The 20000-nt window shown below is 42.1% G+C and overlaps 2 protein-coding genes across 3 annotated transcripts in view; one reads left to right on the forward strand and one right to left on the reverse strand.

Moving 5' to 3' along the window:
* The window catches only part of haus8 (HAUS augmin like complex subunit 8), a 151738-nt gene that overhangs the window by 21322 nt on the left and 110416 nt on the right, over positions 1-20000 (forward strand). The gene's annotated exons all lie outside the window — the stretch shown is intronic.
* The window catches only part of ncln (nicalin), a 51022-nt gene continuing 44955 nt past the window's right edge, over positions 13934-20000 (reverse strand). Inside the window, exons 14-15 of the mRNA XM_060846408.1 lie at positions 16805-16883; positions 13934-16117 (exon numbers count right to left, since the gene is read on the reverse strand). Coding sequence (XP_060702391.1) covers positions 16058-16117; positions 16805-16883 — 139 coding nt within the window. The 3' untranslated portion in view covers positions 13934-16057. The remainder of the gene's footprint in view (positions 16118-16804; positions 16884-20000) is intronic.

The raw sequence follows: 20000 nt of genomic DNA on the forward strand, positions 1-20000 counted from the left end.
GTCCTTCTCAGATGACAGCCAGTGATAAGTGGCGTTCTGCAAGGCTCAGTGTTGGGACAACTCTTCACATAACGATCTAGATGAAGGATCTGAGGGGATTCTGGTTAAGTTTGCAGATGATACAACGATAGGTAGTGGGACAGGTAGCATTGAGGAGGTAAAGAGGCTGCAGAAGGATTTGGTTAGGTTCAGAGAGTGGGCAAAGAAGTGGCAGATGGAGTCCAATGAGGTCATGCACTTTGTTAGGAAGAATAGAGGCATGGAATATTTTCAAAGTGGGGAGAAAATTCAAAAGGCTGAATGTGAAGAGACTTGGGAGTTCTAATCCAAGTTTCTCTCAAGGTAAACTTAAGGTTGAGTCAGTAGTTAGAAAGGCAAATGCCTTTGACAGGACCTGAATATAAAAGCAGGGATGTATTTCTGAGGCTCTATAAGGCTCTGGTCAGACTACGTTTGGAGCATTGTGTGCAGTTTTGGGCCACATATCTCAGGAAGGATGCACTGGCACTTGAGCGCGTTCAGAGGAGATTCACAAGAATGGTCTGAGGAGTGAAAAGCTTAACATATGAGGAATGTTTGAGGACTCTGGGTCTATACTCAATGGACTTTAGAAGGATGTGGCAGGATCTAATTGAAACCTACAGAGTACTGAATGGCCTGGACAGAGTAGATGTTGGGAAGATGTTTCCATTGGTAGGGCCCAAGGGCACAGCCTTAGAGTAAAGGGAAGACCTTTTAGAATGGAAATAAGGAGAAACCTCTTTGGACAGAGAATGGTGAATCTTTGGAATTCACATCCACAGAATGTTGTGGACACGAGGTCATTGAGTATATTTCAGAAAGAGATAGATAGGTTCTTGAGTATCAAGGGGATCAAGAGTTATGTGGAGAAAGTGAGGGTTGAGAAACTTATCAGCCATGATTGAATGGCAGAGCAGACTCGATGGGCTAAATGGCCTAATTTCTGCGCCTACATCTCATGGCCTTAGGACACAACTGGGCAATTTTCCACATAGTTGGGTGGATACAGTTTTGTAGCTGTACTGGAACAGCTTGTCTAGGGGTAGCAAGTTTTAAAGACAAACTTTCATGACTATTACTGGAATATTGTCAGAACCCATAGCATTTGCAGTATCCAGTGCCTTCAACCATTTATTCATATCATGTGACATGAATTGAATTGGCTGAAGACTGGCATCTGTGATGCTGGGAACCACTGGAGGACGCTGCAATGGATCATCCACTTGATTCTTTGAGCTGAAAACTGCTGCAAATGGTTAAGCCTTATCTTTTGTACTGATGTGCTCGGCTCACCCTCATTGAGGATGGGCATACTTGTGGAACGTTTTAATGGGGAGAACGGAAGGTGGTGTCACCGTGTACACTACTCTCTACCTCTCAACTCCACCCCATCATCAATCTAAATACCACTTTCCCCCCCCCCCCCCCCCCAACATTTTCAGTTCTGACAAAAGGTAATTGGCCTTGAAATATGAACTCTGTTACTCTCTGTAAACCTATTGGACTAAAACCTGGTGTGATTTTTAACTTTGTGCACTCCAGTCCAACACTGGTTCCTCCACATCATGTACAGATGCTGTCAGACCTGCTGAGTTTGTCCAGCACTTTCTGCTTATGTGGCTCTGTCTATCACTTGCTGATTATGGTTGTAAGTTTGCTCGCTGAGCTGGAAGGTTCGTTTTCAGATGTTTCATCATCATACTAGGTAACATCATCAGAGAGCCTCTGGTGAAGCGCTGGTGTTATGTCCCACTTTCTATTTGTGTGTTTTGGTCTTGAAAGTTGTGTGATATCATTTCCAGTTTTCTTTTCTCAGAGGATGGTAGATAGGGTCTGAAATTGATGTGTTTATTGATGGAGTTCCAGTTTGAATGCCAGGCCTCTAGGAATTCCCATGCTTGTCTCTGTTTGGCTTGACCTAAGGTGGATGTGTTGTTCCAGTCAAAATAATGTCCTTCTTCATCTGTATATAAGGATACTAGTGATAGTGGGTCATGTTGTTTGTGGCTAGTTGGTATTCATGTATCCTGGTGGCTAGTTTTCTGCCTATCTGTGGGATGTAGTGTTTGTTATAGTCCTTGCATAGTATTTTGTAAATTACATTTGTTTTGCTGGTTGTTTGTATGAGGTCCTTTAAGTTCATTAGCTGCTATTTAAGTGTGTTGGTAGGTCTGTGGACTACCATGATGCCAAGGGGTCTGAGTAGTCCGTAAGTCATTTCAGTCTTTGATGTATGGTAATGTGGCTAGAGTTTCTGGGCACATTGTGTCTGCTTGTTGGGTTTGTTGAGAAAATCGTTGGACTGTACTTGGGTACCCGTTCTTCTTGAATATGCTGTATAGAATAGATTCCCTACAGTGTGGAAACAGGCCCTTGGGCCCAACAAGTCTACATTGACCCTCCGAAGAGTAACCCACCCAGATTCATTTCCCTACATCATTTCCCTGACTACTGCACCTAACTTTATGGCAATTTAACTTGACCAATTCACTTAACCTGCACATCTTCGGACTGTGGGAGGAAACCAGAGCACCTGGAGGAAACCCACACAGACATGGGGAGAATGTGCAAACTTCACATAGGTATTTTTCTTCTGCTGTTCATAGTTCCTGAGTGCTGTAGTTGTGTTGGGGTAATTGAAATAATGTCCTGATGCAGCTTCATTTGCGGGTGTTGGGATGATTGCTTCTATAGTTAAGTATTTGGTGTGTGTGTATTGCTTTCCTGTAGACGCTAGTTTGAAGTTCTCCATTAATTGTTCGTTCTGCTGTGACATCTAGGAATGGGAGTCTGTTGTCATTCCCCTTCCTCTTTTGTGAGTTTTATACCAGTAAGGATATTGCTGATGATGTTGTAGGTTTCCTCTAATTTGTTCCGTTTGTGATGACAAAGGTGTCATCTAAAGGGGTCCCCCTCAGACCTATTGTTTCATTACCTGGAATATCGACGTACAGAATAGCCAAGGAACTGCACCGAAAACTTAAATAACTAGTAGAAGACTCATACCACTCCACGCAAGAATTCCTGAATACCATCAAAGACACCAAGATAGACATCATGAATGGACACCGCACAGCAATCAACAGACAGGAGTGTTCTCTCCCAGTTGGAGAACACTTCAGCAATCCAGTACATTCAACCTCGCACGTTCGGGTGACTATCCTCAAGGCGGACTTTGGGACAGACAACAACAAAAAGTGGCCAAACAGAGGCTGATAGCCAAGTTCAGTACCTAGGGTGATGGCCTCAACCAGGACCTTGGCTTCATGTCACACTACAGGTGACCCCACTGCACTATACACATACACACGCGCAGACACGGAGACATATACTTATAGACACATACAGACACTCAGACACCCCTATGAAACAAAGACAAACACACTCCTACAGACCCATACATTCACGCAGACCCTCTCTCATACACAAGCTGTGTCTCATGCGCTCACACTTACACACACACCCTCTCACAGACTTATTCCCCTTTACACTCAGACTCTCACACATGCACATACACACACATAGGTTTGTGGGGTGAATTTGTACTTTCAGAATTACATTTTATTTTGCTCAAAAACTGCATGAATCCATATAAGATTCTGTAAATCCCTTCTTTAGGAAGAAACAGTCTGAACATTGGGGCACAGACAGCCTCACACAGGGTGCCTTACAGAGGGTACCTCACACCTTCAATGCATTATCTGCGCCAACATGGCACCTATTGTTAAAGTTCACTTGAGAAAATAACTTTAAGGAAGTTCTGGAATTTACATATGAAAGTACTGAAACCAACATGGTCATTCTAAAAGACGAGAGACTTAACAAATAATCCAGATCTTTTTCGATATATAATTTCAATTACATCACACTGTAAACATTTGCTATAAATTACTACGATCTTATAATCCTCAACCACCTGATGAAGGAGCAGCACTCTGAAAGCTTGTACTTCCAAATAAACCTGTTGGACTATAACCTGGTGTTGTGTGATTTTTAGCTTTTACCAAGATAGAAGAGGATGAAATAGTGATCTTCTTTGACATAACAGCCCTATTCACATCAATTAACATCAATCTGGCCAAAGAAACACTGATCGCACTACTTCAGGAACCAGACAACATCAACTTCATCAGCAAAGACAACATCCTCAAGCTAGTAGTCCTGTGCCTCACCACCCATTTCACATTTAATAACAAAACCTACAAACAAAATCAATGGAACACCCAACAGATCATCAATATCAGGATTCATACCAGAAGCAGTAATGCAGAGACTTGAACAAATAGCCCGCCCATCTAACCAACCCAAACTTTGGGTCCGTTACGCGGACGCATCTTTGTCATCACAAGACAAATTAGTTGAAACCTACATCATCAACAATATTCTTACTGACATGAAATTCACAAAAGAGGAGGACAATGACAACAGACTCCCATTCCTAGATGTAATTAATTCAGGAATTGTCTGCCAATTGATCCTGGGAGTCGACAGGCCCACTGAATACTCTCCAGAAATACCTTCCCATGCCTTTCGTATGTATGACCTATTGAATCTACATTGCAACAGTGCCTGTATTTCAAAAATACCTCACTGGATATACAAGGTGATTTGTGACATGTTGGATCATATACTTTGTCTAGACTGTCTTGATGGCTGATTCAAAGTATTACAAGCGTATAACTATGATAACTGTTGCTTGTACAAAACATTCATGGAGCAACAGGCTGACAGTATGATAGATGGTGACTGGGAATAGAGACCTTCCTGACTTTCAATTTTAAATGCTTCATGGGAAGATCTGAGAGTCTCAAGAAAATTATGATTCATACTTTCAGTCAGTGATAAACCCGGTCAGGTTGGTAGAAATTAGGGTTGGAAATCTCAAACCGTAGTTTATCTTGCGTCTATTTTAGAGTTACTCCAATCTTTTCTTTCAACCTATCTTTCTAAAGCTGGGAATTGTTGTTTTGTGTAAATTCACTTAGTCCCTGACATTGTGGAATCAAGGCGGCCATTTGGCCCATTATGCCTTTGCTAGCTTTTTGAAAGGGTGATTGCATTTAATCTCAAACCTCCCATGTTTTGTCTGCAATCCTGCAAGTTACTCTTCTTTGAGTATCTGTCCTATCATTGAACAGTTTCCACAACCTTTTCAGGTCACATATTCCACATCACAGCAACTATCTGCTTGAAAACCTTGCTTCTCATCTCCTCGCTAGATCTTTTGCCAATGATTTTAAATCTTTGATCTCTGGTTAATAAGCCACTCGCCAATGGATATAGATTTTCTCTAGCTGCACTGCCAAAATTTCTCATCAGCTTGAAAAATAGGTCACTACTTAACCCTCTCTGTTCCAAGGAGAAAGTAACTTCCCAAAACCTCTCCTTCTTCCTTCAGTCCCCTCCATTCTAACCTCCAGGTTTGAAATTGATTTATTTTTCACTGCAGTGTTGAAGAACTGTGGAGTAAGTTGGCCAAGTATTGGCCAAGTTCATCTCTAGCTTTTGTTTAGATGTAGTCACTAATTTGTCTTCCTTTTAATTTTTAATTGTTGTGTTTTTCCTCATGATATGTCAATGTGCCTTTAAGAGACATGCACATGATATTGTCACTGCATTATATCATGTGACCTGAAGGTACATAGATCTCAGACACCAACTTACCTCAGATCCTTTGAAGCACGACACGCTATTGGAAGCACTCACTAAATTACTAGCTTAATAGTGGCCCAGACACACTGTTTCTGAAGGAAGTAATGTTTGTATATAATTTGTTAACTCTGTTAAATATCTATTAGATTCTTTCAGACTACGATGTTTATGCCAGTTTCTTATGAAAGATATCATAAGCATCAGATATACTACCCGGCTGGAGATTAAAATCACACCACGGTAGCAGCAGTGTTCATCTTTTAAAAAAACTCCAATATCTTGGCAGCTGACATTTGGGAAGCTAATTGAACATTCAACAGCTTTGGAGATGAGAACGTTCAGACAATTAGAGTGTCAGTTTCTTGAATACACACAGCTTTGGTTCTATAGATAGGGCAGTGACCACCAACAAGACAGAGTTAATGCTTGGAATGTATGCTTTTTCAAGATAAAATAAATTTCTAAGATTGCCTCAATTGAATGAAAAGTATTTGCAGTTAAATAAATTAAGGCCCATTCAAAATTCTCATCACTCTTTAGAGTAGGGATTGGTTTCACTACTCAAACTATAACTTCTCTATTTACTAAGCCAGTCTCTAATCCAACTCTGTATAAGGGACTTGTTTATTACCTCCATGTATACCCCAACTGATATCTTCTCCTTCATTAAACCCTCTGCAGGGCAAATGGCACTGTCAACCAGCATCAGTAACTGACCTGCTGATGTCTCAATATCATTTTTGTTTTAATTCATGATATTCATAGAATCTCACCCAGACACCACCACATGGGGATTTTAAACCATGGCCAATCCACCTAACCTGCACATCTTTGGACTGTGGGTGGAAGCTGAAAATGTGTTGCTAGTTAAAGCACAGCAGGTCAGGCAGCATCCAAGGAACAGGAAATTCGACATTTTGGGCCAGAGCCCTTCATCAGGAATGAGGAGAGTGTGCCAGGCAGGCTAAGATAAAAGGTAGGGAGGAGGGACTTGGGGGAGGGGCGATGGAGATGTGATAGGTGGAAGGAGGTCAAGGTGAGGGTGATGGGCCGGAGTGGGGTGGGGGCGGAGAGGTCAGGAAGAAGATTGCAGGTTAGGAAGGTGGTGCTGAGTTCAAGGGTTGGGACTGAGACAAGGTGGGGGGAGGGGAAATGAGGAAACTGGAGAAATCTGAGTTCATCCCTTGTGGTTGGAGGGTTCCCAGGCGGAAGATGAGGCGCTCTTCCTCCAACCATCGTGTTGTTATGTTCTGGCGACGGAGGAGTCCAAGGGCCTGCATGTCCTCGGTGGAGTGGGAGGGAGAGTTAAAGTGTTGAGCCATGGGGTGGTTGGGTTGGTTGGTCCGGGCGTCCCAGAGGTGTTCCCTGAAGCGTTCCGCAAGCGGCCCGTCTCCCCAATATAGAGGAGGCCACATCGGGTGCAGCGGATGCAGTAGATGATGTGTGTGGAGGTGCAGGTGAATTTGTGGCGGATATAGAAGGATCCCTTGGGGCCTTGGAGAGAAGTAAGGGAGGAGGTGTGGGCGCAAGTTTTAAATTTCCTGCGGTTGCAGGGGAAGGTGCCGGGAGTGGAGGTTGGGTTGGTGGGGGGGTGTGGACCTGACGAGGGAGTCACGAAGGGAGTGGTCTTTGCGGAACGCTGATAGGGGAGGGGAGGGAAATATATCCCTGGTGGTGGGGTCCATTTGGAGGTGGCGGAAATGACGGCGGATGATACGTTGTATACGGAGGTTAGTGGGGTGGTAGGTGAGAACTAGTGGGGTTCTGTCTTGGTGGCGGTTGGAGGGGCGGGGCTCAAGGGCGGAGCAGCGGGAAGTGGAGGAGATGCGGTGGAGGGCATCGTCGATCACGTCTGGGGGGAATCTGCGGTCCTTGAAGAAGGAGGCCATCTGGGCTGTACGGTATTGGAACTGGTCCTCCTGGGAGCAGATGCGGCGGAGACGAAAGAATTGGGAATATGGTTTTTACAGGGGGCTAAGATAAAAGGTAGGGAGGAGGGACTTGGGGGAGGGGCGATGGAGATGTGATAGGTGGGGCTATCTCCCCACACAGACATGGGGAGAACATGCAAACTCCACACAGTCATTCAAAGGTGGAATTGAACCCAGGTCCCCAGCATTGTGAAACAGCAGTGTTAACTATTGAGCTATCATGCCACGCTTGGCTTGAAGTGTAAGGAAATATCTCTCCTTTTAAGATTTTTCAGAATATCCATCAGTCTGATTCTCATGGATGACAGGTTTATTGTATGAACAGAGAATGGGTTGACTGGGCCTACGTTCACTGGGGTTTAGGAGAATGAGGAGGCAACTGATTAAAGGATACAACATTCTAATAGGGCTGAACAGACTGGGTGTGGGAATGATGTTTCCCCTATCTGACAGTGTCCAGAACAAAGGGTACAATCTCAGTATATATGGTCAATTTGGACCAAGAGTGAAATTTTTTCACTCATGGCATGGTGAATCTGTGGTATTCTCTACCAACGAAAACTGTGGAGGCAAAGTCATTGAATACATTAAATAAAGAAAGGAATAGATACCTGGAGGCTGAAGATGTCAAGGGATATGGGGAAGGACTAAGAATATTGTGTTGCAATAGAGGATCAGCCGTGATCATGTTGGATGCTAAACCGGGCTCAATGGGCCAAATGGCCTATTTCTACTCCTATTTTCTATGTTTCTTCTTTAATTTTTAAATATTTGCAATTGTACAATAAATTTGATAGTGCTTATTTAACAAAACTCCTCTAGTTTGACCAGAAAGATGGATATCCTAACATGTGAACACTTTATGCTTGAAGGAACAACAACCCAACAGTCAAACTGCACCCCTAATAATTTGCAGATTTATCCAAGATTGAGTTGGTAATGCCTATCTGAGGGGCAGGAAAATTGATGTTTCGGGCAGAAGCTCTTCATTGGGAATGAATCTGATGAAGGGCTTTTACCCCAACCGTCGATCTAGCCTGCACATCTTTGGACTGTGGGAGGAAACCAGAGCACCCAAAGGAAACTCACACAGACACAGGGAGAATATATAGACTCCACCCAGACTGCTGCCTGAAAATGGAATTGAACCCGGATCGCTGGTGCTGTGAGGCAGCAGTGCTGCCCACCGAGTCACCATTCTGCCATGCTAAAGCCTACCTCCTGTCCCCTGCCTTGCTCCATTGATGTTTGCCAATCTCTGTGAGCAAGGGAGCAGGGTGGTGAGTGGGAGTACATGTACTGGTATGAAGCTGACCAATTTAAATTTTTGTTTCTTGCTAGTCACGGTCATAGCAGTAATTGGATTGTTTCAATTTTGTGTAACGTTCAAAATACTTAGCTGGTCAAGAGTATCTCTGCTCCAAATTGCCATCAGTGATCCAACCCCCTAATGCTCCTAAGAAATGCACCCCCCCACCACCATCAGCAAAGTATCCATGAACACCAACTGGCCACGAAATGACACGACCAGCTATCCCTAGTAGCCATACACTCGGATGACAAACAACACGAATTCGATTGGGACAACACCACTATTATAGGACAAGCCAAACAGAGAACAGCCAGGGAATTCCTAGAGGCATGGCACTCATCCACAAATTCTATCAACAGACTCATTGAACTAGACCCTATATACCGACCACTGCAGCGGACAGCAACTGACAACCGGAAGCAGCAGATTCAAACCAGTATAAATGCCGGAGGAATCAGCACAGAAGCACTTCACAGGAGGCTCCCAAGCACTGAAGATATCACCTAGAAAGGGGACGAAATGTTTGCAACAAAAACTCCCAACTCGGCACCACTCTAATCTTGACTCTGATCTCCAGCATCTGCAGTCCTCACTTTCGCCTCAGTCCTGTGTGACTATTCATGGCACTGCCAGAAGAGGATCAGCAAATTCCCTTTGCCTGTGAGCATTGCCTAGGTGATAACAGCTTTAAAACCGAGTCAGTGACTGTATGACTCCATTATTAAGCACCACTCTAATCTTGACACAGGATTGAGGGCCTAATGAAACAGCAGCCACATTTCAGTGCACTCCAGTTCCCTACAGATTCTAAAGAATGATGATCCTTTCTCCAAGTTCTCATTAAAAGCTGGAATGTCTTTTGTTCAGCTGAAGTCCTACTTAACACAGATCAGCAGATACAAATATTTCTCAATGGACTGCTCCCTCTCCTGGTTACACTGCCACAAATCTGCATTTTAATTCTTGCTCTTTCAACCTATTCCATACACACTATGTTTGCCTCCATCTCATTCAGAAATGCTGATGTTGCAGGAATAAAGGTTCTCTCTACTCTCTCGACTCACAAGCCTCATTCTTGTAGGGCTCTTGCCCAAAATGTCGATTCTCCTGCTCCTCTGGTGCTACCTGACCTGCAGTGCTTTTCCAGCACCACACTCTTGACTATGTTCCCATAGTCTATCACACCATAGGACTGTTTCTCATTAGATTGAAATATCTGATGGCAGTTTAACCTGAGGGTGACAACATCTCAAGTGAGGGGACAGGGTGACAAGGCAGGTCCTTTATGGTACCCTAAGTGAATCCACAATACTAGCATCACTCTGTAGCCGATGGAGCTGTCCAGCTGACTGAGCTAACAGATGCCCTATGCAGGAGAACAGTTCCTGCACAACAGGCTATTTTTTCATGCTTAAGCCCAGGACATGCTGATAGGATACTGCTCTGCAAAGAGTCATCAAAGTTAAACTTGATGCGTCACATGTACATACTCAAAGGGTCTAAAATAACATAAGGCACTAGTCAGACCACAGTCAAAAAGTGTGGTGTTGGAAAAACACTGACATGCAGAACCTGAGGAGCAGGAAAGTCGATGTTTCGGGCATAATGCAAAATTAGTACAAGTGAAAACAATTGATATTTTACAGGTAAGTTTTGCAGCTTCCTAAATGAGCCAGCACATGTTGGAATATCTGACAGCTCAGCCTTCTGCTGCCAGCTAAACTAAAACATGTTCTACTGTGATGGCCCCCATAAAATGCAAGAAGAACGTATATTAAACCTATGTCATGCAGTGTGAAGTGAATAGGTTACCTGCTGGGGCAGCTGTGATACAGGGTAGTGTCGGTACTGCTGTGATGGAAGGCCCAGGTTCAAGTTCCATCTACTCCAGAGGTATGTAATACTTTCTGATCAGGTGGATTAGAAAATATCCAGAGGTGCTGCTTTGTAATAGACACATCTTACCACATGACTTAGGAGATATTTCCCCTAAAGGATTGATTGAACTGGACCTATATTTTCTAGAATTTAGAAGAATGAGGCCAAATTCTGTACAAATGCCATCTACAAGTTTGCTGACAACACCACTGTGGCAGGATGGATATCAATGATGACTCAGAATACAGAAAGGAAATAGATGGTTTGCTGTCATGGTGCAATGATAACAATCTCTCTTGCAATAATGGCAAAACAAAGTAACTGATCATTGACTTCAGAAAGAAAGGAGAACATACCCTCATCTATACCAATGGAGTGGAGGTTGTGAGGGTTGCTCACAATGTCAAGTTTCTAGAAGTGACAATAAGCAATGATTTGTCCTGGACTTCCCAAGCAGATGTGGTCAAGAAGGCACGACAACGCCTCTTCTTCGTCAGGTGGCTTTGGAAATTCAGCATATCCATTAGGACCCTCACCAACCTTTATAGATGCACCACAGAAAGCATACTCTCCGGATGCGTAATGGCCTGGTATGGTAACTGCTCTGCCCAGGACCATAAGAAACTAAAGAAGGTTGTGTTCATAGCACAGACCATCACAGAAGCCAACTCTTTATCCATGGACTCTATTTACACTTTTCGTTTCCGAGAAAGGCTGTCAAAGACACCTCCAACCCCAGTTATGATCTTCTACAACCTCTTCCATCAGACAGGAGATACAGAAGCTTAAACACATGTACCAACAGGTTCAAGAATAGCTTCTTCCCCGCTGTTACTAGATTACTGAATGGACTAACTTCAAATAATGTTGATTTTAAGGTTGATCTTGCTTTGTGCAGCTCCTGTACAGTGTAATCTTATGCCTCGCTCTGGCTAAGCATCCTATGTTCAGCTTGTCATTGCTTACTAGGATCTGCCTGTACTGCTCACAAACAAAGCTTTTCACTGTACTTAGGTACACGCAACAATAAATCAAAAAAAGGGTGATCTCAGAGATTTCAGAATTCTCATAAGATGTGACTGAGTGGCTGTAGATATGATGAATCCTGTGGCTGATGAGTCTGGAACAAAGGAGCAGAGTCTGAGAATACGGGGGAAGGCCATTGAAGACAGATGAGAAAGAATTCCTTTAGTCAGTGGGTGGTGAATCTTTGGAATTCTCTAGCCCCAGAGGGCTGTGAAAGCTTAATCATTGAGCAGGCTCAAAAGACAGAAATCAATTAGATTTCTGGAGATGAGTGACATCAAGAGAGATGGAGATGCTGTGGGAATGTGATATGGAGGTAGACAACCAACCATGATCCAATTAATTGATAGAGCAATTTTGACAGGCTGAAGGACCTACTCCTGTTCATGATTTCCTTGGCAATAATGGCCTTCAAAGAGCTCATGGGGAAACTGCAGCTTCACATTCTAGATAGTAACTGTCCATGATTCCTGAACAGTTTACTATGATGTACTTAAGTCAATTTGTCAAACACTGTTCCAATTATTTTAAGAATTTTGCCTCCAGGGAACAATGGTTAAATTGCCTTTTTTGTTATTTTGAAGACAGGACCACTCGATACCCACACACATGTCTCAGGTGAACTTAGTGTTACGTCTGGAGTGAGATTACTGGATTCACCAAGACTGATCAGGGGAGAATATTATTCTATCCGTCAATTCACATAAAGGGGTATTGACCGAAGGTTCAAACTTACACACATGAAACACATACATGTACCTGAGTTCTCTCAAGTGATGGCTCTTCTAGCACAATAATAGTGTTCTTGAGCCACAAGACTTGGATTCAAATCCCACCTGCTCTAGTGTTTAGTAACACCTCTGAACAGACTGATTAGAAAATACCAGTCCTGAGTGGTAATAAGTTGTGGACTACGTTCCCAGTACCCATGGAAGCTGACAGTTTGAGGCAATTAAACAGTTCTCTAAAAAGGAAAAAAATTATGCTTGTCAAGATCTAAAAGTGGATCAGCCTCATGAGTTTTACTTGAACATTTTCTCATAAGTTAATAAACATGCCTGTCTTTTAACTCTTTTCCCTTGAAAGCAGCAGTGGATTAGCACAAGACAGTGGGAAATTCCTGACTGCATCTGGGGTTTCTGCCTAACAATGTATGGCTGTTTAAAGGCAGTATTAAATCTGAGCTACAACACCCTCCAGTTCATCAGACTGTGGAAACACACCGTAAATGAATGGTGGCTGTACTTGAACTGGTGAACCTGTGTTTTCAAGAGAGTTTGAAAGAAATAAGTGGTGGTTGCAGAAGGATAATAACAACTTGAATTCATATAGCACCTTTAATGCAATGAAATATCAATAGATTAGATTACTTACAGTGTGGAAACAGGCCCTTCGGCCCAACAAGTCCACACCGACCCGCCGAAGCGCAACCCACCCATACCCCTACATATACCCCTTACCTAACACTATGGGCAATTTAGCATGGCCAATTCACCTGACCCGCACATCTTTGGACTGTGGGAGGAAACCGGAGCACCTGGAGGAAACCCACGCAGACACGGGGAGAACATGCAAACTCCACACAGTCAGTCAGTCGCCTGAGGTGGGAATTGAACCCAGGTCCCTGGCGCTGTGAGGCAGCAGTGCTAACCACTGTGCCACCGTGCTCCCAAGGGGCATTTCACAGGTCTGTTACCAAACAATACCTAGTAGTTTCAAGCCAAGTAACCGAGAGCATGACTGAAAGGAGGGAGAATAACGGATGGCAGGGGAAAACAGAGAGAGGAGAAAAGACAAAAGGAGAATGGAGGGACACACAGGCAGGGGAGACTGAAACGAGACAAAAAGGGGGAAGTGAAGCAAAGAGATTTCGGGATGGAATTCCAGACTGTATGACCTAGGCAGCAGAAGACATAATCACAGGTGAAATGATTAAAATTAGGGATAAGCAAGAGGCCCAAAAAAAAGGTACAGTATAGAGATTTGAAGAACATTATACATCTGGAGGAATTTATAGAAGTAGGAAGGGGTGGGGCTACAGAGGGGTTTGAATTGGAGGATTGAGATCTTCAAAGCAACGTTCAAAAGACAGAAGTACATGCCAACTGCTCAGTCTTTTCCTGCAATTTTATTAGTTTTCCTTCCTGCAGAACAGAACAGGCATGAAGGAGGTCAGTGTTCGATACAGCTCCATTGTTATCCCATAATCCATTTCAATACATATCAGGAAAAAAAAAACACCCATTAACAATGATTTTCAACAAATATCCAGTTCAGACATAAATAAAAATTCAGGCCAAGAGGCAGCAATTAAAAATGGAATAAAACATTTTCAATGAGTTTCAAAAGAAAATATTTAAGGTTCTGAAAATGCCACAGAACATGACGAGGAATGACAGTGTACATTGCAATACTGGGTAGAAGCTGCCATTTCTTTTGGGTTGAAAGGCAAGAAAATATGTTTGTGGTTTTGATTTTTAGGTTGAAAGTTAGGTTTAAAGGCTCACTGATTTGGATGACAGTGAGGGTAGTGCCTTCAACCTCAACTACTTTAAGTGAACGAGCTGTCATGATGGTCAAGCAAATAGACACATGTATCTGAGGTTCCAGCTTTACTACCTGGGTAATGCAGAATGAACAACTAAGGGTCTAACTGAAGTTTAACATCAATTCAGTTCCTTTCTCCATAGACAAGCTAAGTGCTTCCATTTATATTTCAGAAACTCAATAGGTCAGGGAGGGAGGGAGGGGGAGAGAGAGAGAGAGAGAGAGAGAGAGAGAGAGAGATCTTTATTTTGTTTACTACAGAAAGGGACTAGCTTATAACACTCAAAGGACGAAACCCTGTTTCTGTTACCTGCTGAAAGTCAGTGACCTGCATGTCAGGAAATGGAGCAACTTCTATTTTGGCTAGCCAGTGGGAAATTTAGATTAGGTACACCATAAAGGGACACAGAATAAAGTTTCCTTAATTGTATCCAAGATCAGCCTCTAATTTTGATTTCAGAAGAGTAAACGATTTCTTCATTCCTGTATCCATCTCCCCAGTCCACCCCAGGACTGCAGGGAAGCCCAAATGCAGCCCATGGAGCCGATTAAAGTTACTATAGTCCCACTGGAACTAGAGGGAGACACAACTGGTGGTAGTTTAATGCAAGGGTCACCATACCTTAGGCAAGGCAACAGTTTGAGAAGGAGAATCCTTCACAGTAACATCAGTTGGTGTAGGAATTGAACTTATGATGTTGATGTCACTCTGCATTGCAAACTGGCTGTCCAGCCAACTAAGCCAAACCCATGGACAGTCACCGAGAACTGCCAAACCTAAGCCACTGAGGTCTTCTTCATTGGTTTATCAAGTTTCAGTGTTCAGGGTTTAAGCATTTTGAAAAGGCTGCTTTTCATCCTAAATTAAAACACAGATCTGTTCGATCAGCAACGAAGGCTATGGTGAAATTAAATGGTACGTGATTTGACCATTATACAGTCAGTTCTGCTATACCGCGGTAGTTCCGTTCTCGTGTAATCTTGTGTTAAGAAAATTGCGTAATAGCAGCAGCATTTAAACTAATGGGGCTGGAATCGCATCATAAACAATACATGCTTTAAAACTTCACACTTTAGAAACAATGTCCTCAATTCATCAATTATGTTATTGAGAATTTGTGTTAATGAAACGTACATTATAGCAGAATGACCTGCACATACTTTCACACATACGGCCCCATGATGCAAAAGGCTCATGATCACAGCTGGAGAAATTACTCAGACAATTGTCTACGTGGTTACTTTGAAAGTAATTGGTGCTGAATCATAGGCTATCCTTTGTTCATCACTCATTTATTTTATCAGGACCCTTACAGCTAACAGAATTAAACAAATTACAACCAGCAAACATATATTCATGCATTCAAACCTGGATTAACATTATATTGGGGATTCTTAATATACAAATTCTCCAATGGAGGACAGGTGACCAGGTTTTGGGTAGTGCTTCACGTGGATTGTATTTAGGTTAAAATAAAATAGTTTTTGTGTGTGGTTGTAGCAGTGAAATAGCAATAGTGCCATTATTTACAGAACATCTTCCAACCCTTAGGAAGTTGCTGATGCTGCATAATCACAAAGATTTGGCTCAGTGCTGTAGATCAGATCCAGCCATACCACGAGATAAGGCGGTTGTATTGGAAGAATCCTTTTATGATTTGAAAGTACCAAGAGCAGAGGACTTTGAACATTAGTGCTGCTTTGGCTTCAGTGTTATCCTCCGTACTGTGTTATAAATGAAACCAAAATTCTGCAAAAGAAGTGAAATTCATGAAAATATATTAAGAATTATTTTTCCTTTCTTTCTTCTTAATATGATGACTTTCTGCTGAGGTATAGATCACTAGCCTGTGGACAACATCTTAACCAAGCACCCTATCTCAAGGGATATCGACTATAACAACCACTCATATGTATACTACATCTTTAATGTAATGTAATGTCCCCAGGTGCTTCACAGGAGTATTTAGAGCCACATTAGATCTTGGTCTGATGACTGAGTATGTTTATGATGTGTATCAAAGGAAGAAAGTGTGTAAGGCAAAGAGGTGTCGGGAGGAAATTCCAGTGGAACAATTATAAATGGAAATGTACAGAGGCCAAAATTTGAGGAGTGTAGAAATCTTGGAGTCTCACAGGGCTAGAGGCAAATAGAGAGATAGGGAGGACCAACTCAGGATCAAATGTCACACCAGGAACATGGACAGACTGGCTGAAGCATTGATTGTTGTCAGGAAATGGGATGGAGTCAGCAGCTAGAGAACGAGATTCAGAGCACAGATCAAAGACAATGATTTCCATCCTTCACTTATCTATTTGACGAGGCACATTGATTGCTTCCCATACTATTTATAATTCTTTGGAAAGGTCTTTTATTCCGTTCCACACAGGCAAAGCCGAACAACAGTGCCTTCTTTCAGGTCATTTATTTACTCACCTGAGCAATAAAATAAGTAACTCCTAGATATGCTGCTATACACAACGCCAACAACAGATCAAAGATGGCAGGTTTCACTCTGCAACAGAACATATTGAAGAGATATCACATCAATGGCTTAAGGGGAGGAAATGCTGAAAGCAGCAGGCAAACCAAAGCCTCTCATCTAAACCAGCATGAGATTTGGAAACGGTCATAACACTTTTGAATTCCAAAGACAGGGAAATTAACCTTATTTGTGTATTATAGCAGTATTGATTACCTGATAAACACATAGATAATGAATATGTTAATGCAGATAAATGTGAAGTATACTGTGGATAAGTGTGAAGTTGTTCACTTCCATAGGAACAGAGCCACTTGAATGGCGATAGATTAGAAAGGTTGACATACAAAGGGATCCGGGTGCCCTTGTACACCAGCTTTGAAAGCAACCGCTTGCTGCATCTACATGGTTAGGATGGTAAGTGGTATATTAGCCATCTTTGCAATAGGTTTGAGTAAAGGAAAAAGGAAGATTTATTGCAACTGTATTGGGTTTTGGCAAGAACACATCTGGAATAGTGTGTGCAGTTTTTGGTCTCCTTACCCAAGGAATTCTATACACTTGCCATAAATGAAAAACTCACCAGGCTGATCTTGGGATGGCAGTCCTGTCATACAAGGAGAGAGATTGGGTCAATTTAAGACCCCATGCCATTGGTGCAGTAGATCAAATTAGTCCATTGAGTCAATTGCCATTCAATGAGATTACGAATTGATCTAATAATCCTCAATTCCATTTTCCTACCTCAACTCCTACAATTCCTCAGATTTAAAAAAAATCTTGATCTTGAATACAGTATATTTAATGAATCAACCTCAATGGTGTTATGCAATGAAGAATTCCACAGATTTGTTAACTTCCAAAGAAATTCTTATGACATACTTGTCTTAAACACCTTACTCTGAGATTATGCACACTGGTTCTTAATTCCTACCACAACGAGAATCAACCTCTTCCACGTCTACCCTGCCAAGCCCTCTAAGAATCTAAAACTCTAAGTCCAAGTCCAAACTCCTAAGCCATTATGAAAATCTCTCCAAACCTGAAATCAAGTCGGTAAACTTCCTTTAGGCTACCTCCAATGCCAGGATATCTTTCCTTAGATAAGGAGACTGAAATTGTACAGTTTTAGTAAGATCGCCCTATTTTCATACTCCATTCCCTTCAAATTAAGGCCATCAGTCCTTTGCCTTCCCAATTATCTGAATTTGGATATTAGCTTTTTGTGATTCACGCAAAGAACTTTCTGTGATGGAGCTTTCGGTGATCTTTCCCCGTTTAAATATTATTAAGTTCTTCCACCTTTCTTGCCAAAGTGCATAACCTCATTTTTGCACATTGTGTTCCTTATACCAAGGTTTTGCCCAGTCACTTAAAATATCTATATCCCTCTGCAGACTTGTGTCATCCTCTCACCAATGGGTCTTCCCAAATATTTGTGTCATCCATAAACTTGGCTAGAGTATATTCACTTCCCTCATCAGAGTTATGAATATATACTGTAAATAATTATAGCTCCAGCACTGATTCCTGTGGCACTCCACTATTTACAGGTTGCTGGCCTGAAATTGCCCCCTTTATTCCAACTTTGTTTTCTATTTGCTAGCCAATCCTCTGTCCAGGCAAATAAAGACCTCCAGCACCACGGGTTCTTATCTTAAGTGGTCTTATATGCAGTACCTCTTGGCCTTTAATTCATTGGGAGTTTAGAAGCATGAGAAGATATCTCATTAACAGGGCAGACTTGGTGCAGGGATGATGTCTTGCCTTGCTAGGGGTGTGCAAGGGATCACTGTCTCAGGATACAGGGTAGACAATTTCAGATTGAGTGGAGGCAATATTTCTTCACTGAGGGTAATGAACCTGTGGAATTCTCCACAAGAGAAGGCTATGGAGGCTACGCCACTGTGTTTACTTAAGATTTATATATCAGATTTCTAAAAGTTGAATGTGACAAGGGGTATGGGGTGACAGGAGTATGGCATTGATATAAAGGATCAAATATGGTGGTGTTGAATGGGGGAGTGATCTGGATGAATTAAATGCCCTATTTCTGTCACTATTTTCTATGTTTATATTCTATATACCAGCTTTCATGTAATCCTAGCATATCTCATGGGATGGGGGCAGGATGGAAGGGAAAAAAAAAGGGGTTTCAGCAAAAACTCTTAAAAAGCAAGGGCACATGATTAAAATCAGATTAGAGATTTTGAGTAATCTAACGCTTTAAGCATTTTATGGTTTCTGAACATCAGAGACTCGTAAGCGAACTCCCATTAAGACCTGAGTATCTACTATTTCTGTGCTTGACAACTTATACTAGCGCTTAACTCAAAGCTACTTCTATTTTAAAAATCACTTGTACTCGCACTAAATTCCTCCAAAGTCATGCTCTTCTCTGCACATTCATGCAGCCGTACAACCAACTGGGATTTCCGTATTCCTCCACTTCTGCTCTCTTGCATAGTGCAGATATTTCCTTGCTCTACAAAAGGCAGCTGTGCTTTCTGCTTCATCTCTGGAATCCCTTCTCGGTGTCTCCACTTCACTTTTCTTCTCTCTTTCTTTAAAGTTGTTCCTTGTAAACCAACACTGACCAAGCTTTCATCATACTGCCTTGTTAAAATCTATCATGTAACGCGACTGTGAATTGCCTTGGGACATCAGCCTATGTTAAAAGGTACTATATAAATCTAGATTGTTGTATAGCCAGAAGCAGAGGAGGGTCTTAAGGAAAGACTTTTGTTATAGACATTCTGCCACCTACAGAAGAAGAGGGGGAAAAATGCACAATAATCCAAAATTACAGAGACAGTAGGCAGCAAAAAGGGTTTCTTGGCGTAAAAAGCTGGTTTGAGAAGATAAAATTTTGCTAATCATCCAGTTTCTTCTTATTGAAAACATGCCATCTGTGGAGGAGTATCTTTCCCTCCTCAGAAAGTATCCCACTGTAACTAAATACATTTATTAAGTATTTAAAAACAATCTTAAACCACGCAGCCTATTCTTTGCACCATGAATCATAAATTGGATGAGAAAACCATTCATGTTATCCTACATCATCTAACACAATAACCATTTCTTGAAATGATTCCAGAGATTCTTGCCTTTTCTACTTAGGTCCAAAAGTATCTTTCATATTTCAGTCAC

The sequence above is a fragment of the Hemiscyllium ocellatum genome, chromosome 28 (assembly GCF_020745735.1).
Source record: "Hemiscyllium ocellatum isolate sHemOce1 chromosome 28, sHemOce1.pat.X.cur, whole genome shotgun sequence".
NCBI lineage: Eukaryota > Metazoa > Chordata > Chondrichthyes > Orectolobiformes > Hemiscylliidae > Hemiscyllium > Hemiscyllium ocellatum.